General features: G+C 39.7%; 1 protein-coding gene across 2 annotated transcripts in view; it reads right to left on the bottom strand.

The window, feature by feature from the left end:
- Nucleotides 1-15,887, bottom strand: part of VWA5A (von Willebrand factor A domain containing 5A) — a 31,061-nt gene extending 15,174 nt beyond the window's left edge. The window contains exons 1-11 of one of the 2 annotated variants that reach the window (XM_024255779.3): nt 15,806-15,860; nt 14,609-14,723; nt 13,735-13,792; nt 13,414-13,616; nt 12,884-13,106; nt 12,587-12,762; nt 12,205-12,319; nt 8,197-8,366; nt 7,872-7,960; nt 7,524-7,668; nt 7,010-7,089 (exon numbers count right to left, since the gene is read on the bottom strand). In XM_024255779.3, coding sequence (XP_024111547.1) covers nt 7,010-7,089; nt 7,524-7,668; nt 7,872-7,960; nt 8,197-8,366; nt 12,205-12,319; nt 12,587-12,762; nt 12,884-13,106; nt 13,414-13,616; nt 13,735-13,777 — 1,244 coding nt within the window. In that variant the 5' untranslated portion in view covers nt 13,778-13,792; nt 14,609-14,723; nt 15,806-15,860. Of the gene's footprint in view, nt 1-7,009; nt 7,090-7,523; nt 7,669-7,871; nt 7,961-8,196; nt 8,367-12,204; nt 12,320-12,586; nt 12,763-12,883; nt 13,107-13,413; nt 13,617-13,734; nt 13,793-14,608; nt 14,724-15,805 lie in introns of both variants that reach the window. The other variant, XM_002822624.6, reaches the window with a different exon arrangement.
- Nucleotides 15,888-16,682: the final 795 nt, after the last annotated feature.

Genomic DNA, 16,682 nt, shown 5'->3' with positions numbered 1-16,682 from the left:
TGTGCCATGCTGCTCAATCCCATCCTGGACATGAATCCTCTTTGTCCAGCATCTCCTTGCTGTCTATATTACCGTTAATCACTTAGTAGCAGTCTCAGGTATCAGATAGATATTTATAATTTATAAATTAAATTTCATCATAAGTATGTACGTATAGGAAAAAATGGTACATATACGGTTTGGTATAGTACCCACAGTTTCAGGCGCCCACTAGGAGTCTTGGAAGGTATACCTGATGGGTAAGGGTGGACTACTTATAGGTGGATTGAAGAAATGAGTAAGTTTACTGATTTTGCTGGAAGCTAGGTTTATCTCACGGTAGAAAAGAAGACATAAATACAGAATTGGGGAAAAGAGGAAGAATGCTACACTGCTACCTTTGAAGCAGGGGCATAAGTAAAAATTTCAGAATTTTTTAAAAACATTTGCCAGTTCTGTCTGTTGAAAATGCCAAGAATAAATAACAGCCCAATAGTAAGGAACAGACGTAACACTCAAATATTGATTTTTATTTATTGCTTTCACTAAAAACAATATTCACTAAAAACTGTTTCTTCAAGGGCTTCTTGATCAAAAACGACAAAGAAGGGCATTACATAATGGTAAAGGGATTAATGCAACAAGAAGAGCTAACTATCCTAAATATATATGCACCCAATACAGGAGCACCCAGATTCATAAAGCAAATTCTTAGAGACCTACAAAGAGACTTAGACTCCCACACAATAATAGTGGGAGACTTTAACACCTCACTTTCAATATTAGACAGATCAATGAGACAAAAAACTAACAAATATGTTCAGGACTTGAACTCAGCTCTGGACCAAGTGAACCTAATAGACATCCACAGAACTCTCTGCCCCTAATCAACAGAATATACATTATTCTGAGCACCACATCACACTTACTGTAAAATTGACCACATAATTGGAAGTAAAACACTCCTCAGCAAATGCAAAATAATGGAAATCATAACAAACAGTCTCTCAGACCACGGAGCAATCAAATTAGAACTCGGGATTAAGAAAGTCATTCAAAACCACACAACTACATGGAAACTGAACAAAACTGCTCCTGAATGACCACTGGGTAAATAACAAAATTAAGGCAGAAATAAATAAGTTCTTTGAAACTAATGAGAACAAAGACACAATGCACCAAATTTCTGGGACACAGCTAAAGCACTGTTCAGAGGGGAATTTATAGCACTAAATGCCCACAGGAGAAAGCAGGAAAGATCTAAAATCGACACCCTAACATCACAGTTAAATAGAACTAGAGAAGCAAGACCAAACACATTCAAAAGCTAGCAGAAGAAAAGAAATAACTAAGATCAGGGCAGAACTGAAGGAGATACAGACAGAAAAAACCCTTCAAAAAATCAATGAATCCAGGAGCTGGTTTTTTGAAAAGATTAACAAAATAGACCGCTAGCCAGACTAATAAAGAAGAAAAGAGAGAAGAATCAAATAGACACAATAAAAATGATAAAGGGAGTATCACCACTGATCCCACAGACATACAAACTACCATCACAGAATACTATAAACAGCTGTATGCAAATAAACTAGAAAATCTAGAAGAAATGGATAAATTCCTGGACACATACACCCCCCACCCCAAGACTAAACCAGGAAGAAGTTGAATCCCTGAACAGACCAATAACAAGTTCCGAAATTGAGGCAGTAATTAATAGCCTACCAACCAAAAAAAGCCCAGGACCAGGAGGATTCACAGCTGAATTCTACCAGAGGTACAAAGAGGAGCTGGTACCATTCCTTCTGAAACTATTCCAAACAAAAGAAAAAGAGGGAATCCTCCCTAACTCATTTTATGAAGCCAACATCATCTTAATACCAAAACCTGGCTGAGACACAACAAAAAAAGAAAATTTAAGGCCAATATCCGTGATGAACATGGATGTGAAAATCCTCAATAAAATACTAGCAAACTGAATCCAGCAGCACATCAAAAAGCTTATCCACCATGATCAAGTCAGCTTCATCCTTGGGAGGCAAGGCTAGTTCAACATATGCAAATCAATAAATGTAACCATCACATAAACAGAACCAATGACAAAAACCACATGATTATCTCAATAGATGCAGAAAAGGCCTTCGATAAAATTCAACACCCCTTTGTGCTAAGAACTCTCAATAAACTAGGTATTGATGGAATGTATCTCAAAATAATAAGAGCTATTTATGACAAACCCACAGCCAATATCATACTGAATGGGCAAAAGCTGGAAGCATTCCCTTTGAAAACTGGCACAAGACAAGGATGCCTTCTCTCACCACTCCTATTTAACATAGTATTGGAAGTTCTGGCCAGGGGCAATCAGGCAAGAGAAAGAAATAAAGGGTATTCAAATAGGAAGAGAGGGAGTCAAATTCTCTCTGTTTGCAGATGACATTATTGTATATTTAGAAAACCTTATCGTCTCAGCCCAAAATCTGTTTAAGCTGATAAGCAACTTTAGTAAAGTCTTAGAATACAAAATCAATGTGCAAAAATACAAACATTCCTATACACCAATAATAGACAAACAGAGAGCGAAATGATGAGAGAACTCCCGTTTACAATTGCTACAAAGGAATGAAATACCTATGAATACAACTTACAAGGGATGTGAAGGACCTCTTCAAGGAGAACTAAAAACCACTGTTCAAGGAAATAAGAGAGGACACAAACAAATAGAAAAACATTCCATGCTCATGGATAGGAAGAATCAATATTGTGAAAATGGCCATACTGCCATCAAGCTACCATTGACTTTCTTCACAGAATTAGAAAAAACTACTTTAAGTTTCATATGGAACCAAAAAAGAGCTCATATAGCCAAGACAATCCTAAGCAAAAAGAACAAAGCTGAAGGCATCACGCTACCTGACTTCAAACTATACTACAAGGCTACAGTAACCAAAACGGCATGGTACTGGTACCAAAACAGATATATAGACCAATGGTACAGAACAGAGGCCTCAGAAATAATGACACACATCTACAACCATCTAATCTTTGACAAACCTGACAAAAACAAGCAATGGAGAAAGGATTTCCTATTTAATAAATGGTGTTGGGAAAACCAGCTAGCCATATGCAGAAAACTGAAACTGGATCCCTTCCTTAGACCTTATACAAAAATTAACTCAAGATGGATTAAAGACTTAAATGTAAGACCTAAAACCATAAAAACCCTAGAAGAAAACCTAGGCAATACCATTCAGGACATAGGCATGGGCAAATACTTCATGACTAAAACACCAAAAGCAATGGCAACAAAAGTCAAAATTGACAAATGGGATCTCATCAAACGAAAGAACTTCTGCACAGCAAAAGAAACTATCATTACAGTGAACAGGGAACCTACAAAATGGGAGAAAAGTTTTGCAATCTATCCATCTTACAAAGGGTTAATGTCCAGAATCTACAAAGAACTTACAAATTTACAAGAAAAAAACAAACAACCCCATCAAAAAGTGGGCAGAGGATATGAACAGACACTTCTCAAAAGAAGACATTTATGTGGCCAACAAACATGAAAAAAAGCTCCTCATCACTGGTCATTAGAGAAATGCAAATCAAAACCACAACGAGATACCATCTCACGCCAGTTAAAATGGTGATCATTAAAAAGTCAAGAAACAGCAGATGCTGGAGAGGATGTGGAGAAATAGGAACGCTTTTACACTGTTGGTGGGAGTGTAAATTAGTTCAACCATTGTGGAAATCAGTGTGGGGATACCTCAAGGATCTAGAACCAGAAATATCATTTGACCCAGCAATCCCATTACTGGATATATACCCAAATGATTATATATCATTCTACTATAAAGACACATGCACACATATGTTTATTGCAGCACTGTTCACAATAGTAAAGACTTGGAAACAACCCAAATGCCCATCAATGATAGACTGGATAAAGAAAATATGGCACATATGCACCATGGAATACTATGCAGCCATAAAAAAGGATGAGTTCATGTCCTTTGCAGGGACATGGATGAAGTTGGAAACCATCATTCTCAGCAAACTAACACAGGAACAGAAAACCAAACACTGCATGTTCTCACTTATATGTGGGAGTTGAACAATGAGAACACATGGACACACAGAGGGGAACATCACTCACTGGGGCCTGTCAGGGGGTGGGGGGCTAGGGGAAGGATAGAATTAGAAACATCTAATGTAGATGATGGGTTGATGGGTGCAGCAAACCACCATGGCACATGTATACCTATGTAACAAACCCGCATGTTCTGCACATGTATCCCAGAACTTAATAAAAAGAACATAAAGAAAAATTGACAAATATGGCCTGCATTTAGATAATGGTGTTATCTCAACTTTAAACGTCTTGAATTTAATAGTTTTATTGTGATGTAGCAGAATGTTCTTGTTCTTAAAAGATGAGTGCATAAGTGTTTATATATGAAGGGTTATGATATCTGTGGCTTGCCCTCAAATATTTCAGACAAAAAACAGCTGAAACAAATGTGGTAAAAGGTTGACAACTGGTAGACCTGGGTGAAGGGTATATGGTGTCCACTGTTCTTTTTTTTTTTTTTTTTTTTCAAGATGGGTTCTTGCTCTGTCACCCAGGCTGGAGTGCAGTGGTGCGATCTCGGCTCACTGCAACCTCCGCCTCCCGGGTTCAAGCAATTCTCCTGCTTCAGTCTCCTGAGTAGCTGGGATTACAGGCACACACTACGATGCCCTGGCTAATTTTTGTATTTTTAGTAGAGACACGGTTTCACCATGTTGGCCAGGCTGGTCTCAAACTCCGGACCTCGTGGTCTGCCCACCTCGGCCTCCAAAAGTGGTGGGATTACAGGCATGAATCACTGCGGCCAGCCCCCATTGTTCTATTTTTGCAACATCTCTGTATGTTTAAGGTTTCTTAATAAAATGTTGGAAACAAACACTTCAAGAAATCAGAAAAGACCTAAGTAAATGAAAGAATATACTATGTAAATAGATTGGAATGCTCAATATAGTAAATAGTAAGTCCTGCTTAAATAGATCTAGTCAATGCAGTTCCAGCCAATATACCAATAGGTTTCCTTTTTTGGTAAAAACTGATGAGCTAATGTTAAAATACAAATACTAAGAGTCAAGTGTAACCAAGACAGTCTTGGTTATGAAATGAACAAAATTGAGGACTTATCACTATTGGAAATCAAGATTTATCATGAACCTGTACTAATTTATATGGTGTAGTTCTAACACACGTCTAGATGAATAGACAAATGCAATGGAACAGAGGATCCAGAAACAATGTACATGTACATAGGTGCTTATTGATGACAGAGATGACACTGTGCATTAGTGAGAAAAGGACCAACTTTTCCATAAGTGGAATAGGGTCAATTTGATATCCACATTACAAAAATACGAAACCTTGGATAGGGAAAGACTTTTTAACAGGACACAGAAAACACTAACCATAAAGGAAAAGACTGAAAAATATCGAACTACATTAAAATTAACAACTATTACTCAAATCCATTTTGAAGCTAAGAGCAAACTATACAGTATTTCTAGAACATACAGTCAACAAAGAGCTTGTATCCAGACTACAGAATGAACTATAGATCAGTAAGAAAATCAATCTAATAGAAATAAATAAGTAACAGGAAAAAGACTTGAAAGCACATCACAAAAGAGGACATCCAACTGGCGAATAAATATGAAGTGGTGCTAAACTTCATTCATCAGCAGGAAAATGTAAGTTAAAACCATAATAAGGGGCCGGGTGCAGTGGCTCACGCCTGTAATCACAGCACTTTGGGAGGCCAAGGTGGGCGGATCAAGAGGTCAGGAGACCGAGACCATCCTGGATAATACAGTGAAACCCCATCTCTACTAAAAATACAAAAAAATTAGCCGGGTGCAGTGGCGGGCACCTGTAGTCCCAGCTACTCGGGAGGCTGAGGCAGGAGAATGGCGTGAACCCGGGAGGCGGAGGTTGCAGTGAGCCGAGATAGCACCACTGCAGTCCGGCCTGGGCGAAAGAGTGAGACTCCATCTCAGAAAAAAACCATAATAAGACACCACGCCACACACACAAAACTAAAATTTAAAGACAAACGATATCATGTTTTGGATAGGAAATGAGGTGATTGGAACACTCCTACAATTTAATGAATTAAATTAGTACAATCATTTGGAAAAGTGTTTGGCATTCCCTAGAAACTCCACAACTCTGTCTACTCAGAGAAAAATCTATGTATATAAATATGTATGTATGCATATACACATTTGTGCAAAACAATACAAGTAAAAGAATACAAAACTGTTCACAGCAGCATCATTTTTGACAGCCAAATCAAAGTCCAACAGTATTAAAATCAATAGATAAATTATGGCATAGTCATTTTGTGGAATACTATACATCATTGAAAATTAACTATGGCTATACTCATATATAAATCTCTTAACACACTGCTGAAAGGAAAGAAACAATATACACAGAAACAAAAGCATACTGTATAACTTATTTATTTTCACTCAAAAACAAGCACAAATAACCCATGGTGTTGTAAGTCAGGAAAGTTTTAGTGTGTAGTGACAGGGAATAGGACATGATGGAAAAGGGTACAGATGGAGAGGCCTACTACCATTCCAGTTTTCACCTTTGTGGCGATCACACAGTGCATTCACTGTGATAATTTATCCAGTTGTATCCTTATAATTTGTGTAGTTTTCTGCATGTTTTACTTCCCTAAAAATGTTTATAGTAAAAAAAATTAACATCTTACTATTCAATTCTTGTGTCCATTGTAGTTTAGAAAGAATAAGAAACAATGGTTTTGCTGTGTTGTTGATGTTATTTGGAAAATTTTTTAATTTTTATAGGGAGAAATAAATTTTCAGCTGCTAAAACTAAATTCTGAAATCATTTGGTCCTCTTCAAGGAATATCAACACTGGTATCATGTAGCACTAGAGTCTGTGTGTCACTACTTAGCACCAATCACCCAGAAATCATATTTTCTTCCTACCTGTGTTTCTGTCCGTTGATCCTAACTTCTTTAATTACACTAAATGTGTCTGTAACTTCTCCATCTGTAAAGACAAAAAGCTGTACAAAGAAAGAAAATGTTCATCAGGTCTTTGTCAAGTTCATTTTAAGAAACCAGAATTTGCCCTTGAAAAATCCACCTATTTCATTGCAGAGGCTCTGGTGCCTCTTCAAAGAGGCATGAAATCCCTAATGTTTCAGTCACTGGCACCACATTCTCACGTGATCTGTTCAGAACCCCGGGAATTTTTAGCACCTCCCCTCCTAGCTGCATCTCAGTTATTGTGGCACTCCAGAAAAGGCCTTCTAGTGTCTCCATCACATGGAGTTAAGGAAGAAGAAAAATGCATCATCTTTTTTTTTTCTGTTTACTATATGATAGAAGACTGTGAATTGCAAACTATATTTCAACATACTGCATGAAGCTCAGGGGCATAGATTCTTAGAGATTTCACACTTGCTGTCTCTTCTGTTAGCTCTGTTCCACTTCTTACCTGTAGGGGGTGGCCTGGGATGGAGGGTCCCCTGTAAATGTTCTGGAGTGGTGCCAAGATTTCAGTGCCCCCTAGGTCGGCCTGCATAAGCTTTACTCTCCCCAGAGCCTCCTCCATTGTTTGCTGAGTGTACTTCACACTCTCCCTGAGAAAAACAAACAAACCCAGTTACATGAGAGTTACATAACCTTGCCCAGTATAGAGTCCCTGAATTGAGAAACCCCCATTAAAAGAGTCTTATCTGAAACCCCCAATGCCAAAGTCAACTCCGCAGTAATCCCTTTAACAATTTAGTCCCTGTCTTTAAAGTCTCGTTTTGTACTCCCTATTGTTTTTCCAGAAACTTACGGAAAGCATGCCTCATAGGAAGAGCCAAATCCATAGATGTTGAAATAACAGCCTATAGGTAAACTCTTCAGCAGCAAAATCAGTGTTTCCTGAAGGTAAGAGAGTATGAAGAGACAGAGTGAGAGAGGCTCACCAAAACACATGGGCCCTGTCAATCGACTCTTGAGGATGTGGGCCATCCCCCACCTTGTGCCTTCTTACATTCCAAGGCTAGCCTCAGGGTGGTCGTGCTGCTGTCTCAGGCTCCAGACAGACCCTTATTTAACCCCTCAGATTCATCCTCACTTGAGCATGTGACCCAGAAGAGGAAAGAAACTAGCTTTACCTTGGCTGCCTGTATACGCAGCTGAGATGTATCCTGACTACTCATGGGGCTCTGCATACTTCCCGAGCGGTCCATGAGGAAGATAAACTCTCCACAGGTATTTGATGGTTGATCTTCTGGGATATTTGGATAGAAACTCACCATTGCAGATGGATCTCCCATCAAATGACCTGTTCAGAAAGGATAAAGCCACTGTAAGACAAAAAGGAATTCAAGAATCCTAGTACCTAAGAATCAATGGTAGTGAATTCAATTAAGAGCTAAGAAAACTCAAATCTAAAACACTGTGATGATTCATATACCATAACTGCTTGCAATGGGGTCAAGGTGAGTTATAAATATATAAGACAGACAAAAACAGAACAGATATGAAAGAGAAGAAAGAGGATAGAAATTAGTAGACACAAGCAATAGCTAAAACATTGTCACTGATTACTAGTTTCCTGGCAGCTAGGCAAATGAATGAAACACATTAGGTTAAAATGTTCCAGCATTTGCCAAAAGAATCAGACAAGTTTATCTGCAGAATCAAACCTTTTCTTCAAATCAAATAAATGGGAAATGTATCACATGGGCCTTAAGTCTTTAATTACAGCTTTGAAAAAAGTGATACTCACATGGACAATTTTTAGGTTGACAATTTACAAGCGTTGAGAGTATAAGTATTATACCCATCAAGGTAAGTCTGTCTGCTTTGGGTATGAATAACTCACTGATAGTCCCCAGAAGAAAGGGAAATACTAAGATACGTGTTGGATTCTATTATCATCAACCAAACAATGGTGTGGGGGTGACCACAGGAGCCCAGTCTATCTGGCCATGTTGTCAAAGCCATAGCTGTGACTATTTTTAGAAGCAAGTGAGGGCTGATACAGGAATTGAAATGCTAGTATTGAGATAAAGATGCAATGAGAATGGCTAGGTTAATTCCAGCTTTACAGAAAATATAAGAGGCTATATAATTAAATTCCTTCATCCCATTTTTACAAAGCAGTTCCAGGATCATAGGTTTATATTCTCAGTAGTCCCAGGATTTGGTATGACAATAGAATCTGGCTCAGTTTAATTTCTTCTCCATAGGATATGCCAGACACCAAACTGGCTTCTAAATAAGATGGGTGTTGCCCATCAAATATATGATAGGACACTAGTTCAAAAAACAACATTTACACAATCCAGATGTCTGGATATACGATGGAGGAGGAGCTTTCGTGATGAGCAAGGTTCCTTTCCATTCTCAGAGACAGCTGGTTTAAATGGAGCTGGTGCTATATTGAGGAGTTAGAAAGGGTGCATGAGTATATGTGGTAACATATTTAACCTGTTTACAATGCCAGATGAATTGTAAGCGTTATATGTGGATTATCTACTATAATTTTAGCCTGGCTCAAATTATTTTCACCTCCATGAGTCTCGGCTTCTTTGTTTTCAAATGAGGCATTTCAAACTTTAGCTCCTCTGCTTGCTAGCCTCATGTCTTCCTCTGAAAAATCAAGGCAGCAACACCTACGTCAAGATTATTTTAAACAGGGGTATCCAATCTTTTGGCTTCCCAGGGCCATATAAGAAGAAGAATTGTCTTGGGCCATACATAAAATACATTAACACTAACAATAGCTGATGAGCTAAAAAAAAAAAAATCACAACATAATTTCATAATGTTTTAAGAAAGTTTACAAATTTGTGTTGGGCTGCATTCAAAGCTATCCTGGGCCACATGCGGCCCACAGACATGAGTTGAACAAGCTTGATTATAAGAGTTAAGTAATATAATATACTTAAGGAACTCAGTTTAGGGCTCAACTCAAATTAAACCCATAATAACAATATTATAAAATTATTTGTAAATTTTATTTTTATACGATTTTTAAATTAAATTATAAATTTTAGAAAAACATTATGTTCTTAATATCGTAAGTACATCTGTTCTAAGTTTGTAAAACAAATAACATACTGTGTTTTTGTCATATATCTGTAGGTTTCATTTGGCAGAACTCTAAACGGTTTCAGTGAGCCAAGCTGCCGCTTAAAGCTGTCATTCGCTTCCTTGTGTGGATGAGAACAGCAAGTCATCTTGACTAAATATATGACCTGGGAAGCAAGACTTGAGCAGTCCTGCTGGAAGGGATTCACGAGACTGTAAAGACTGTCCCTGATGTCCCCCCTTGGCCTTCAGAGCTGGTCATGGGGACTAGATGAGAAAATCTGCATAGGGGCCAAGGGAACTTCTTAGAAAAACAGGGACTGAGATCTCAATCCTTACCTTTTGAGATCCAACATTATGGAACTTTCTGCGGTGAAAATAGTCCTTTGAAATAATCTTAACTGACAAGTAGGTCACTGTTATGGGAATATTTCATGGACACCCAAGGAAGTAGTCACCATAAGGAAAAGAAAAAGCAAATAACTGACGTACAAAGACAGAGCAGGGAGCTTTGTGGAAGAGGAGGTGGTTACAGCAAATCTGGTGGAAGCTGGGAGCCCCTTGAATGACCTTAGCATGGAGAGCTTGCCCTGAGGAAGAGTGGTTTAACAAGTGAGGGAAAACTAAAAAGTTCAATTTGTGAGCTCAAGTATGAAGCTACTTTGGAAGCAAACATTAACAATGAGAGAGTAGGGTACTCTGTAGAAAAACAACTACAGGGAATTTTCTTGACAACAGCTATAATTGTAAAAGCAAGAGCCTAACCCAAGCCGTCCCACATTGAATATGATTGTCACCAAGGACATGTCCATTCCACCATGTGTAAATGCTTCAGAAGTGGCAATAGCACTCCAGTCCTGTGTCATTGAAACTCAGGAGCATGGCAGCCCAGGAAGGCCCCTGGAACACAGCAAACTGACATGGGTTATACCAATTTAAATTCCGAGAAAGAGTGCATATACATTAAGGAAAATTTCAAAAGTAATAAACATTAAAAGAAACTAAGAAACTAAAGTTATTAAGAAGCTAAACTTAGAAATTAAGAAGCTAGGGCAAAACAAAAAAGTTTTGGAGATGAAGGGTGGTGATGGTGTTGTACAAGGTGAATGTCCTGAAGATCACAGAACTGTACACTTAAAAACAGTTAAAATGGTCAATTTTGTTACGTATATTATATCTCAAAAAGAAAAAAAACAGTTGAGACTGCATGTAGCTGTGATGAATCAATCAATAGAAATTATGTATTAGATAAAAAAGAAATTAAGAACTAAACTTAGTCAATCTAATCACAATTACTACTTGCATTCTTCCTGTGTTTTAAAATGTTTTTCCTAAAGCACAGATTATTTTAAAGTGGTAATCTGTCTATAACTTACTTTTCTTTTACTTAACATTCTTTGGAGGTCATTTTTCCAGTTACTTCAATCTGTCAATATACACTATTTTAGTAGCTGCATAATAACTCATGAAGTATACCTAGCATAGCAAATTTAGCCAATAAGAGACATTTTGATTGCTTACTAATACTCGATATTATTAAAATGGTGGGGGACATCTCAGTGCATATTTTTACTTATATATGGATTTATTTCCTTAGGCAAGATTTCTAAAAGTGAAATTACCAAAGTTAACATTGATTTAACACATATGGCCAAATTTATCCTCAAAAGGTTAATTCACTTTTTAGCACACTCACAATCTTAAGAAAACCTTTTAAAGCATGAGGCATCAGATTTGGAAATCGTTGATAATTTGAAAGGTGAAAATGTCACATGATTATCTGGATGTCTGTCAAGACTGATCGTTGCCACATGTTTATAAACTGGCCATGTTTTCTCTTGTAAATTATCTCTTCCTGGCTTTTGCCCAATTATCTACTGATCTACTTAAATTTGCCTACAAGACATATCACATGACAGTCATTAAACCTAACCATCTTTGCATGATATAGTGTAAACTATTTCAATGTTTCACATGTATTAACCACCCCTGGAGGGAAGGAAAGAAAAGAGAGTAATTTGACAGTAATTCCAGGACAGGGAGTTGCCCCTTAGGGGATGACTACAAAGGAAGAAAGAAAATACCTGGCTTCATGTTAGGCATCCCCATCTCCAAAACCACGCTGGGGGTATGCACCTCACTGTAGTAAATCAGGAGTTCCACGTCCCGATCAAACTTGTGTCCAGCAGCCAGGGAAACCTGAGTGGAGGACAGGTAAAGGAACTACATGAGAATCATAACTTCTTGCTTCTTGGGGCTGAGGTTAGGGCTACAGTCCTCCTCCATGAGACAGCATGACCAGGAACAGAGGTGAGGCTGGAGAGAAGGCTCTGGAGATTAAATGAGGATATGGAAGGAGCATGTGGGACCCCCTCTGGGTTACCATTTGGGAAGAACTGGGTGGGGACCAAGTCAAGACTCAAGCAACAGAGGTACTGACACCAGCAGTATTCTCTCATTAACTACCTGAGCAGAAGTCTTGTCCTCTCCTAGGTACTCAGTAGGACTCAAGGGGCAGTTGGATTGGACCTTCTCAATGCCATGCTGGGAATCTATGGTGGTGACCATGCTGAGTGTGTAGGGCAGCTCCTCCACAGGGACTATAAGAGTCTTCACATTAAGGCAACTGTCCTTAGACGACCCTATAAAAGATGACCTTAGTTCTGTTTTCCTTGCCAACACTTTTTATGACACTCTCAACCTTAAGAAAATTTCCCCATTTATGTCACCCACCACTAGAATTCAAAGGGGAGAGGTACTCACCAGAGAACTGGTATCTAGGATTCAGGACAGCTGGGAGCACAAAGCGTAGAGCCCCATCTGTTTCCAGAGGCAGCTCCTGCACATACTTCAGGGTGACTGCCGCCTTCGACCCAGGTTGGAGGTTACCCACATTGCAAGAGAAGACATCCCTGGAGCTGCTGTCCCCCTCCAATAAGAAGGCCTGGTGGCCCTGGGAGATGGCTTTCTCATAGTTGGTGCGGGCCTGAGAAGAACAGGGTGAGGGATGGGAAAGAAAGGGAACATCCAGGGTGACATGGCTGAAAAAGAGATGAGTAGTGCAGAGCGACTGTGTGATTGGTCTCGTCTAATCACAGGTATACTTTGAATGCCTCTGATTGATTTCTTCCCCCAAATGATTTTAGAAAAATGGCAGTTAGAAAAGAGTGGAAGAAAGAGCTTTCAGCATGTTTTGTGAAGGTACATTTAGTAGAGATCATAAAGAGTATGCATTAAGGAAATAAGAAGGGAGGAGGTAATGTAATAAGAAGGGAGGAGGTAATCTCTACTACCTTCATCTTGTCTTGTAATTCTGCTACAATTTTCTTCCCATCCACCAAGGCCTCAAAGCTGTAAACAGCAGAGTCTTCATCCATGGGGAACACAAAGAAGGCCTCCAAAGGAACTTTCTCCTCATTCTCGTAGTTCAAAGTTGCAGACACACCAGCCACAAACTCGTAAATGTTCACGCTCACAGAGATACTCTTCAGTGGCACTGGAGATAGACCAGAGTTCAAGTTCATCAAGCTTCAGTAGAATGCCTCCTTGTAGATCAAGCCTTGTGCTAGGTGCCAAAGATTCAATGGCAAGTAAGAGTCATAAATTAGGCTTACCTGGCTCCCGTCGGAGGGTGAGTAGGCCACAGAAGTGCACCATGGTGATGCAAGATTTCTGCAGAAAAGACATATCACAAACAGAGAGACATGTTGGAAGTTATCTGTTCAGACACCAGTACTTTATGTGCCTTTCTCTGGCATAAGAATACATTCAAAGGGTAAATGTTGGAGTTAGGAAGTTGGAACTTTTAAAAAAAGGAGAAAAAGATTTCAATCATAAGGCTCCTTTTAAATGGCAGTCCCAGGTGGGGAAGATGTAAGATTCACTGATATCTACTAAACAGGAAATCTCTGAAACACCCTGAGGCTGGTTCAAATACCAATCCCACTTTCTCAAAAGTGTATTTAATTCACCACTCCTTAGGCATATGGAATAGGTGTCACTAACCCGTCTGAGGCTCAGTATTTTCTTTCCAAAATGAGTAGCATAATATCCACACATCGTATATGAATTAATATATGTGAAGTCCCTAGAATAGCACATGGCCCATAGGAGGCATTTAATCAATGATGACAGACATCACTATTGTCCCTATTATTGTTGTTACTGTTAATCAATAAACCTCTGCCACCATTCACTTTGGATCGTGGCATTCAGAGACGCACTGCATGTGAGAAGCTGTGTGATCCACGATGGACTCCTGCCACAGGCCATTTACCTTGTGGCTTTTCTTTTGGGACCCAAAATTAAAAGATACGAGTATATTTGTTTGTATCCATCCAAGATAGTCTAATATATTTAAATATTACATATGCACATAGCCTACATTTGCACCCCCACTAAACAGCACCAATAAATCAGGCTTTTCATTCCATATCTGTTTTTATTTTGAGAAACTGGATAAAAACTGAGTGTGGCAAAATGACTCACAATTCGACAGCAACGCAGAGGACAGTGGCAGGTGTGAGGAGAGGAGAGGATGCTCAGAAAAGGGCTTCTATGCAGACCTCTGACCTGGGCAAGTTCTCTGGTAGAACAGGCTGGGCTGGGGGAGGGAAGAATTTCTAATAACACATTAAGCAGAGAGCCTAAAGCAGGAGACTCACACAGGAGTTAAACAGCTGAAAGAGAAGCTCTCAGGCTGCACAATACTCACCAAGGGTGGCTTGAGTAAAAGAGAGAGACGCAAAGGGCGTCCCCTACAAGGAAATAGCCTTTGCTTCCTGATTCTAAGCTCAGAACAAATCCTTCCTTGAGGAAAACTTGCTATTCTGCACCCTTGCCCCCACTCTTCCCAGTACAGACAAAATTAGTTTGGGTCAGAATTAGTTCTGTCTCTCAGGATGGCACTTCAGAAAGGCAACTTGCAAGGCTTAGGTAGAGACTGGCCACCAAGCTGAAAGCCATGAATCTGAAGCAGCTGGGAGAATACAAGGCTTCCGGCCTAGCCAGGTAGCTGCTTCAGGAATGCAGAGTCCCAGCACCGGCCGCTCAGCAGCTAGGAGGGAGGGAGGGGAGCTGGGTGGCACCACCGGCCACACATCCCTGCGGCCTGTGGCAGGGGTGAAGGGGAGAACTCGGAACCAGACAAGGAGGAGATTTGGGGTAAGAAGTGGGGCTTGGATAAAATCAGAGATTGATTTAACCTTTCCATTCAGTCCTAGATTTCCAATGTCCACGTATTTACAGAAGAGACTGCGTCGGTCTCTTACATTTCTATAGAGAAGGGCTTAGGGGCTGCAATTGATTGGAGTAGATGGAGGCTCACAGCCTCTTTTCCTCAGCTTACACTATCCTGAAACTGAGAAAACCTCAACTGTCTATATTAAAGAAAGAAAGGGGAAAAAAAGTAAAGTAAAAGAGAAGGAAAGTAGGAAGAAGGGCCTTGAGATTAGGAGATGGCTAAATCCCTCCTTCAACCTCCAAAGGATTCCCCTAAACTGCCAAACTTGGCAGGAACCTTCCTGGGGATCATACATCAGGATGAAATCCTCCACCCACGGGGCGTGCAGTTCAAGGAGCCCCTACAAATTTGAGGACTGGGGAAAGGGAGCTAGAATGTGGAGCTCTCAGTCTTCCAGAGCAGGGCTTGGATCCAGGCCTTGCACCGGTAGCTTGGTCCCCTACCTTCTCTCCTGCAGTCGGGAGTGCTCTGAGTCGCAACGGAGCGAAAACAGCTGCAGTCATAATTTCCGGAAAGAACCGCCCCCTTCTAGGGACCGGTTATAAAGTAGCGACTACAAGACTAAGGGATCAACGGAAAATTATTAAACAAATAATCGAACTTTCGCTTGTTTGTATCAAAGGAAAAGTCTTCGACTTTGGAACGTTTGCTTTTTTCTTTGCTCTTTGCTAAGGAACAATCAGAGACCGGGCAAAGAGGGAAAGGGAAAATGCTGCAACAGGAACAACATCAACAATGACATTAAAAACTGCATATTTCTGTAAAAGCTTAATTGCCAAAGGCTTACCCTGTCCTGGGCCCTGTTAATCAAAGCTTTATGGACATTATATCATTGACACCTTATCTCTAATGTGAGTCATTTTTCCCCAAGTTGCACCTCCCCTGCAGCACGTGGAAAGATAAGGAGATAGTGCAAGGCACACACATCTGCTCTAATGAGAGAAGCTCTAGCCAGGGAAGCCCAAGTCTTCCTGTCATGGGTCACTTATGGGGTCCTGAAACCAAATGTTTGGGTTAACGATGTAAGTAACTGAGAATGTCTATGCTTATTTACCTGGCGAAAGGACATTAGAAGTGATCAAGCTCCCCATGGCTTCTCTATTTCAAAACAACCTATTAAATCTGGGATTAAAGTGTCATATTGCTGTTGAGAATCTATAGGATAAAGAATACATGATACATATGGAAAACACAGCTTGATTGTGGTCTCTGTGATGTATTTTTTGTGGATGTTTTACTCTCCCCAAGTTATTTGTTCTCTCATCTGAAACATGGGGATAATGACATACCTCCACTGATTGTTTTTGTGAGATCTAATGA

This window comes from Pongo abelii, chromosome 9 (genome assembly GCF_028885655.2).
Source record: "Pongo abelii isolate AG06213 chromosome 9, NHGRI_mPonAbe1-v2.0_pri, whole genome shotgun sequence".
NCBI classification, from domain to species: domain Eukaryota; kingdom Metazoa; phylum Chordata; class Mammalia; order Primates; family Hominidae; genus Pongo; species Pongo abelii.
The sequence above is the reverse complement of the archived record's forward strand: the minus strand, read 5'-3'. Positions and strand labels throughout refer to the sequence as shown.